The following is a 9,080-nucleotide window of genomic DNA, read 5'->3' as shown; positions in this document are numbered from 1 at the left end:
CATCCTTGGGCATTCAGAGGGGAAAGCTTAAACTCCAGGCTAGCCCTCTCTGTCCTTGTACTTGCTGCAAACTTACACCAGATTCAGTGAGAGAAGAATTTAATCCCCCATCCAGTTCACATTGAAGCCAGTGGAAAGACTGATTTCAGCACATCCTTGTCTGGCCTTAATCTGAAGGATTAATGAAGATACACACTGAATTAAAAAATGGCAACAGAGAAGAAAAATAGAAATATTACTAAAAAAAAAAAAGCAGCCTGGGGAATTAATAAGGCTGAATCCCCTGTTGTCAGAAATACTGTGACTTTGGCAAGGTCTTCACTCAGGAGCAAGGTGGTTTGTGTAGGATTCTTTATTCTTTCAGGCAGAGGCACTCACCAGGAATCAGACCATCCAACTGTCATGCTGCCTCTATCTCTTGCAATTCAGGACATGACTTTTGACACTGAAGGGCAGGTCTCCAATCCTAACTGGAGCAAGGCAAACCTAAAATTACATTTAGCTGGAAAAGTTGTTTTTGTCAAGTAAATGGAAATAAAAAACCATCTGGGAAAGCTTTTCCTTAAGGCATATTCTTTTTCTCAACTATGGCATTAGTTTTGGTCACTTATGCAGTTACAGTTTCCATTTAAGTATTTTTAAGAGCTCTGCCATTGTTTTGGTCCCAGTGTGTCTAAAAGTTGGAATTAATCGCAGCAACTGCATTACTCTAAACCACACTGTTTGAGCAGGGACTTCCTACAGCCACATGAGGTTGTTTTTCACAACGTTTTAAATTAAAGTATTTGAATATTTGCAAAAATCATTATCTTCTGCAGAAGAATTTCCAGTGCCCAAATGCTGCTGTCATTAAGCTGAAAGTGGACTTTTTAGGCATTGTATGGGTTTGCAACTACTGTTCTCAAGGGAAAATATCTACCTGCATCTGAGCACTGTTTGTACTCACCTGTTTCCTAGCTTTCCTTTTCATAACTTCTCACAGCACATTGCAGCAGATTTGGTTTTCTTTTTTGTGTCATGTGAACTTTCCTCCCATTATGTTAAACACACTCAACCCAGCAACACTGGGTTTCCAGTTTCTCCATCCCTTCTCTCTCTTGTGTTGAGGAAATTGTGAATATAAGAAATGTTTATATTTAAACTGTTGATCACATATAACATAATGTCTCTTTTTTTATTCCAGCCTCTGATATTTCATACCCTGTTTTCTTTAGGGAAACCACTGCATGTTTTTTTTCTCTTTCAATCGGGAAACAGGTTAGTCACGATGGCAAATGTCCTGTCTGCCCTAGTACTTTCTTGTAACCTTAAATGCCATTATTTTGATCATTTGACTGTACTAGCTGCCCTTCACTGGTTTCTGCAGTAGGTTATGTGGATCTGTTTGATAGCTGTAAGGGTATGCTTTGAAGCTGGTTAAAAAAAATACTTGATATACAGGACCTGCCCTTTTAACTGATGTGCATATTTATGCTTGAATGACACAAGCATCTTCATTTAATTTCTGAGACCCTGCTAGATGAAGGTCAGTGGCAGCTGTCATAAGGGACAAACAGTTTTTCTCCCAGGGAAGAGTGTGGAGGTGCAGGGCATGACCAGGATCCCCTGTGTGTTGTGTAGGGCTTACCCAGGGGCTAACCGACTGGGTTGGGATGGTGTGATTGCCCATGCAGACCCAAATTGAGCAATATTTCTTACAAAAATATTCCAGTTCTCTTGAAAGTTGTTTTTTTCCCCCCCTGTACTGTGGTAAAGGTGAATTGGCTGTGGGCAGCATTGATTTTACTATACTGAGTAGCATTGTCTCCCCAGGCCTTCAGTGGCAGCTTTGGACCAAATGCTCAGGATTGTACCGCTCTTCCATGAAATACCTAAAAATATCAAAAGTGAAATTACTACTAACAAGTAGCAAGAGAGAAATATTTATATATGTGCTGGCAAATTAAATAAATATCTCTTATCTCCAAGTTTTGTGTTGTTGTCAGTAATGACTAGAAAACATGCAGAAGAAGCATATAAATTTGTCATATCAAGGCATATATAGTTCTATATGAAGCATGGAAATGGACTTGAATATCTCTGAAATTGCCTTTGTGAGTTATTATTTTGATGTCTGTCAGAGCTGCAGGGAAACTAACACAGGCTAAGCATGGATAGAAACAGCTGATGATTTAGGGATTGGTGATAATTTGGTTTCAAAGTATTCTCCGGGGTTTTTCTCAAGTCTGGGGCAAATATGCCCGACAGGATTGGGACTTAAGTAATCAGAGATTTTCTGGGGAAAAGATGAAAACAGATTTTATTTCTATCAGGGCACTTGCTGCAGGGACTGCTTTGTTTAATCTGAGCTTGTATGGATTTGGGAGAATATAGTCATTTAGCATTACAGCTGGATGGATACCTTCTATCTCCCTACCATCACTTGGGGAAAATGCCAATTTAGGAAATGCTTTGGTTTCACTTCATTACTTTGGGCTTCACAAAAAAAATATGGCCAAGAAGCAAGAGAGTGCAGAGGATAAACCTGTTTGCATCACCTAGAAGTACTTGTTTAAGTCCAAGTCTGTGGCAGAGAAGGGGACTAGTAAGCATGGCTGTGGACACACAAAGGATTTTAGTATCCAGGACAGCCAACCCTGCACTCTTCATAACTGCAAAAGTTCAGCAAGTTTGCATCTATTGGTATAGTGTGCCTCTTTCCTCAGGCCTTTGATTGCTGCTGCCTTATGCAGCATTCGGGACATTTGAGTAATATCTGGTGGGTTTTTTGGGTTTTTTTTAGGCTGTCTGTTGAGGTAATACTGTAACTGATGCAAGATCAGCATCACTTTAGCATTTAGGAATTGCAGCATGTTTGCTAAAATCAGTATGACATAGAATTTAAATGCTGCATGGTGGTAATGCCGTGCTGCAGCCCTGCAGATTTCTGGGTTGCCTCCATGTCGCAGAAGTGGTGGCTGAGGCTCTGTGGATCCAGTAGATCATGCAAGCTGGGGCAGGAGAACCCCATGCTCCCAGCATGCAGCCCTGCTCTCAGCACTGCTTCAGACAGCAGCCTCTTGGGATGGCCTCTCTGTGTCAAAACTTTCCAGATTGGCTGTATTTTTATTATATTAGCATTACAGATAAAAGCAAAACTTTCATCTTTTAGGGTTCAGCCTGAAGTTAAGTTCTCAGCTTTTCTACTGGTCAGGGAAATTGTCACCCTGATTTTTTTACTCTTCTTTTTAGTTGCAGTGTGCTTCAGCCATGAGTAAGTGCCCACATAGAAAATGTATTATGTGGTACATACTTCTATAGCCCCCAGCACTATCACGCAAGTACCCTTGCGCACCATTGACTCCTAAACCTGGATAGTGCTGGCTTTGCTGCACATTGAAACGAAAGTGTGTAATGAGTGTATGTGGCATCATAATCTGTTCTTTAGAGAGCAAATAGGTCAAGCTCAATAGTGGTTAAATCATAATAAATTCCATCCACTTGAGCATGCGCGTCCCACTTAAAACTCTATGGAGCGAGGCGAGCACCTCATTGTATGTGCTTTAGCCTCTGGCCAGAGTGGCATTCACACTGTAATATTATATCCAGATAATTATAGCATGTATCTTTTCAGAACATAGTTTCCATAGGCAAAGAAATTGCAGGAATTATATTATTTTCTTTTCTTTCCAAGTGTTCTAGTTGGAAAATTATTCTGCACCTTTGCCTGAGTTCAGTAATACTGCTGCAGGGGGGTTAGCTTGTTTTGTTTGATTAGGGTTTTATTTGCTCAGCTATACAGCTTATGACCCAGGTTCTCATTTGGTAAATAGTGGAGTGATGAAATTCACTTTGTGGATGTACTTAGATCTCTTTGTAGCAAACAGGGAATTGACCTTGTATCTCCTTGAGCAAACAGAAAATTTTTGCCTGAGGGGGAAAGCTCCTCTATGGTGGTCTGACTGATGCTAGCCACATACTGTTGAGTTCTTTAAAGAAGCAACTCATTTTCTTCTGCTCTCCAAATCTTAACTAACACCTCATCTACGTCTACTGTTCATTATATAGAAGATGTGATGAGCCTGATGGAGACGATCAGTGGTTTTGCATATGGCTTAAGAAACCTTTGGTATAGAGCCATGAAAGTGCTCTCTACTTACAGTACAAAGGAAAAAAGTAAATCCTGGAGGACCAACCTGAAGCCTCTTTGAAGCTTGTTATGTCTGGGTTTCCCTCTGCAGCTTCACAAGCAGGCGAGCTCCTTCTCTTCACTATTTGCTTCTGCCTCCTTGCCATCCTCGGAGCTCTTTTGAATGCGTGGGGCACAATGCTGAACCAAATCAAAGAGCTTTTCTGAGCTAAAAATACCCTCTGTCCAATTATTTATTTATTGTCCTGCATTATTTGTAGCTTGGATCAACTCTTTCGCATGGTTCACTGAGTGGTCCCATGGGAGAGGGAGAAGTACAAGAGTAACCATGCCCTCTGCCTGCTGCATCAGCCTTGACCTAATAAGCAATGAAAAAGTCTGTGTTTCTCAAGATGTCTGACCCAGGTTCAGAGCTCCAACACTTGTCTGATCCCAAGAGAAGCACATTCAAATGAGTGCAGTTTGTCTTAGGGGTTTTTTTCAGTGAGCTGGTCTGTTTTGTTGTACAACCGGACCGGTGCCGAGCCACGTAAGGTCAATCAGGGGCACGGATGGCCAGGAGATGCCACCAGAGAAGGCTCCTCCTTCCACCTCTTCTTCAGCTCAGACATAGCATAAACACTGCAGCTTTTGCATCAGGCCTTGTCTTGGGTATCAGGGCAGATCTTTGCTGTTAGCCTCAGAGGTGCAGCAAGAGCACCAGGTAATTTGTGGACCCTGAAGACCTTAGCAGGCTGAGTTACAGAGTTACATGTCTTTATTTCTGTGAGAAGTCTACACTGCACCTGCATTGTGTTTGAGTGCCTTCAAAAATCACACTATTTTAAAGATCAGATATGAGATGCCTAATCTGAGCATCCAAGTTGAGGTTTTTAGCTGTCCAAGGATCTCTTATTACTAGGGTTTTTCCTTGGTTGTAGGATAACATTGTTTAAAATTCAAGACGACCTCTGGGACAACTCTTTTACTTTTCCAGTCAGTTCAACACCTCTTCACCTCTGTCCACAACAACACCTTTTTCCAGAGTAGACTAGTCTAACTTTCTGCCTTCAAAATGTGACCACTCCACAGAAAAAAAAAAACAAAACCAAACAAACAAAACAAACAAAAAAACCCAAACAAACAAACAAACAAAAAAACCCACAAAAAAACAAAAACCAAAAAAAACCACCCCACCTTTCTGTGACTCTAGCTCATAATTTGTGGTCCTTGTACTTGAAGCAGAAGGCAAATACAGATTTTAAGCATGAACACATTGGAATAGTTAAGTTTGGAACAGAAAATCCCACTTAGAATGTCTAAAGCAAATGTAAAGAAATCCAAAAATTCAAAGCAAATGTCTTTTTCCCATTTGAGACTTGTGAAGTAAAAAGCAGCTTAGATGGTGTACTCACAGCCCCTGTTATACTGTCCCCATTTACTAGCAGTTTGATCCGAAACACTATAATGTTTATCTAGATGTGTAATGAGAAATAACTGAAGAATGTGAGTGAATAGCCTTGCTTTAAACATTGTCCAAGAGTATTTAATCTGTTATCATTGTAACTCCTTAATGCTGACTGTTCTGAGAAGTAGCACATGTTCAGTGAATGGTTTTGATGATTCGTAAGTGTGCTTTTGTCACTGCTTATTGAGTTATTTTTCCTACTGTGATGGTTTGAGACCTACTAATAAAACATCAGCTGTTCGGTAAATCTTCCAACAAGTGTCATCCTGTGTTGCTAGCACCGATACTTATTTTCAGCTTTGTCAAGAGTCTTTATTATTTGCTTTGCAGCACCCCACACAGTGGTGTTCCAGCTTGTGATTGGTGCTTCTAGGAATTGTGAATTATGATACAAAAGTATCTTTGCAATGTATTATTTTCTCCAGGTTAAAAGAATGCAATTCTTTCAGTGTGCTACGGAAAGCTGTGCGGTCAGGCTTGGGATGCGTTGTAACAATGACGAGATAAAAGCCTCCTTTTGCTCCCACTGAACAGCAAAGCTGGGCTGAAGCTTTCCACCTGGAAGGGGTTGTGAAGTTTTTTATCACGTTGCCTTGTGTATTGTTCTGCTTTCTTCTATATTACCATAACTCAGAGATGTTTTCATTTTAGCTACGTAGGGATAGCCCAGGGAAAAACTGTTTGAGTACAAAGTTTTGGGGGTTTATGTGTCGTGTTTTTTCTTCAGCGCAATTTGCATTTTGGTCTTCCATTGCAATCAAATATAGTGGTGATAACTTCTATCAATTCTTCTAGATTTAATAAAGCAGAGTAATATAATTTCAGGTGGGGAATTATTTTTGCATCCCACTCTTATAAATGTTTGGAATCTCAGTGGTGCTCTGTGTGACACCTCTTCCTTCCCCACCAGCAAAGTAGACAAAGGTGTGTTTGTGTGCTAAAGCAGAATATGCCAGGAAATCTCCTGAATCTTATCATACCCCCAAAATGTCAGACTGGCAAGAGATGTGTATGCCCTGGAGGTTCAATTTGCTCTTAAAATCTGGATTTGTAGCTTGAGGGATCCTACAGGAAGCCCCCACTTCCTTCCACTGACCTTAAAGGGAGATCCAACTCCCCCTGCAGTAATGTAAATGGGTCCTCAGGGAAATCGCCTTTGGGGATTTCTAGCAACATACCACTTTCAGTAATGATTGATGTATTAATTGTACTGTAACAATGATGATTGTGCTGTATCAATGTACTCTCCTCAGGAACTGTGTTATGTTTGTGATACAGAAAACTTAGTGCTACTTATGTACAAAAGTCTTGTTTTGGAGTTTTTTATGTAACAGAAAGTGACGGAGGGTTATTCCAGCTCTAAATTCTGGTACATCTTTGTACCCAGGTAGTGCCTGGGAAACACTGCATACTTCCTACACTATTGCCATCAGAGACATGACATGTAACGTTCTTGTTTCTTATGAAACTGATGCTTAACTTACTGTGGTATTTGGGGCAGATAAGTGGGCAACAAGTCTTTGTATTCTTCCTTTACTTCATGGAGCTTTTTTCTTTTCTCCACAGTTTGTCAAGGGACAAATAACAAGCTGACTCAACTGGGACATGTGGAAGACCATTTCACCAGCCTGCAGAGGATGTACAATAATTGTGAGGTGGTGCTCAGCAACCTGGAGATTACATACGTAGAGCACAATCGTGACCTCTCTTTCCTGAAGGTTAGTGTTCATCTGTGGTCTTCTCTGCTAAAGGAATCTTACTCCATTTTTTAAGGAAAATGCAAAGGATCAGCTACTGATAAAATTGTGGTGATCCAAAAAACATAGCTAGCTAATGTCAGAGCAATTGCAGCTCACAGTCTAGGCATACCTGTAGGCTGCAGGATATGCTCAACTCTACTATACAAATCAGGCACTTTGAGAAATAGCTTTTCAAGCACTTGCCAGCCTGTAATGGGTGCCATGCAGATGGGTTTCTTCTTATTTATAAGTGCAATTGCATCCTTACCCATTGTCTTACTTCTCAGAGAGCAAAAGAATTTGTGGTGCTGTTGGGCAAAGCAAAGCACAAAGTGAGTGGCAACCCACAGATGGCAGATTTTGAAGTGTGGAGGCCTTTCCCGTGCTCTTCAAACAGTGACCCCTTCCCCTGCCATGGTGGTGAGTCCCTCTGTAGCCTGCAGTGCTCACACCCTAAGCAGGCAGGCAAGTCCTATGCAATAACTTCCCACGTGGATTCTTCAAGCAATCTTCAAGATAATCCTCTGCAGTTGACACACGGGCTACTCCCGTCTCAACATTTGTTTTGTGCACAAGCACCTGAGTAACTATGGCAAGCTGAGGAAGAGGAGGAAAGGACAGGGGATGGATGCTAAAACGCAGCCGCAGCATAGGGAGGAGCACTGTCTGACATGGGTACCTCCAGGTTCTCCACCAGCAAGTAAAAAGCAAGATCAGACAGTAAATGGTTCAGACACATGGGTTATAAATATGGTGGTATTGCCATTCTCTCCAAAGCACAACCTGACTATGGAGCTCACTGTTCCCAGGAACGTAACAGGTCTCTTGAAAATTCACTGGTAGTCTTCATAGAACAGGAAAATATCCTAAGTGGTAGCCTGAGGGTTTTTCATTTATGGTGATTTTTGTAGGAGATAGAAATGCACACATTTCACAGTGCAAGGCAGGAATTGACCTACATGCAGGAACAGTACCTCACTTGTATTTTTGTTCTGTAAATATATGTTACTTAAGAATGAGAAGCTTACCTGATCTTCCCCTCTGATGAGCAATGGAGGATCTGCAAGGAAAGGGGCGCGGAAAAGAGAATGTAAAAGCCTGAATCAGATGGCATCTCTGTGCTGCCAATGCTTGGAGGCTAGGCAGTTATTTAAGGGAAGCATCACACTTAGTTGCCATATCATACATGCTTGCCCTGTTTACCTGCATCTCCTAGTTAGCCCCACTTACCCTTGCTTGGGGACAGAGCAGGGGTAAGCTGGATCTTTTCAATGATACCCTGGTAAGTGCTCGAAGGGTAAGTTTATACCTGCTTAACTGGCAAAGTTTTCCACATAGTCCATTTTTGTTCTCAGATCTATTTATTTTAATGAGATGAAATGGTTTATCATTCCTGAGAATTGAAAGATGGTGGATTGGAGGGGTGGGAGGTAGAAAGCGATTATTGAAGAGTACTATGGATTAAGCACCTTTTTTCTTCTGTTGTTCTCTCAGTCAATACAGGAGGTTGCTGGCTACGTCCTCATTGCACTTAACATGGTGGATGTCATTCCCCTAGAAAACCTCCAGATCATCCGAGGCAATGTGCTGTATGACAACTCTTATGCCCTGGCAGTTTTATCCAATTACCACATGAATAAAACCCAGGGACTCCGGCAGCTGCCAATGAAACGGCTATCAGGTGAGATGAGGGCAAGAGGTAGAGGCATCTCTAAAGCAGACTTCAACTGTTAGCTTATTGGTATCCAGATCCAATTGGATTGCC

At 41.4% G+C, this 9,080-nt stretch overlaps 1 protein-coding gene across 2 annotated transcripts in view; it reads left to right on the top strand.

Annotated features, from left to right (window-relative positions):
• Positions 1-7,146: 7,146 nt before the first annotated feature.
• Positions 7,147-9,080, top strand: part of EGFR (epidermal growth factor receptor) — a 43,546-nt gene continuing 41,612 nt past the window's right edge. For both annotated transcript variants that reach the window (XM_025895427.2, XM_018075845.3), the window contains exons 1-2: positions 7,147-7,294; positions 8,810-8,996. In XM_025895427.2, the coding sequence (XP_025751212.1) occupies positions 7,214-7,294; positions 8,810-8,996 (268 nt within the window). In that variant the 5' untranslated portion in view covers positions 7,147-7,213. The remainder of the gene's footprint in view (positions 7,295-8,809; positions 8,997-9,080) is intronic.

This window comes from Manacus vitellinus, unplaced genomic scaffold (assembly GCF_001715985.3).
Source record: "Manacus vitellinus isolate BGI_N305 unplaced genomic scaffold, ASM171598v3 scaffold_3_pilon, whole genome shotgun sequence".
NCBI lineage: Eukaryota > Metazoa > Chordata > Aves > Passeriformes > Pipridae > Manacus > Manacus vitellinus.
Note: the sequence above shows the minus strand (reverse complement) of the source record. Positions and strands in the feature narration are given on the sequence as shown.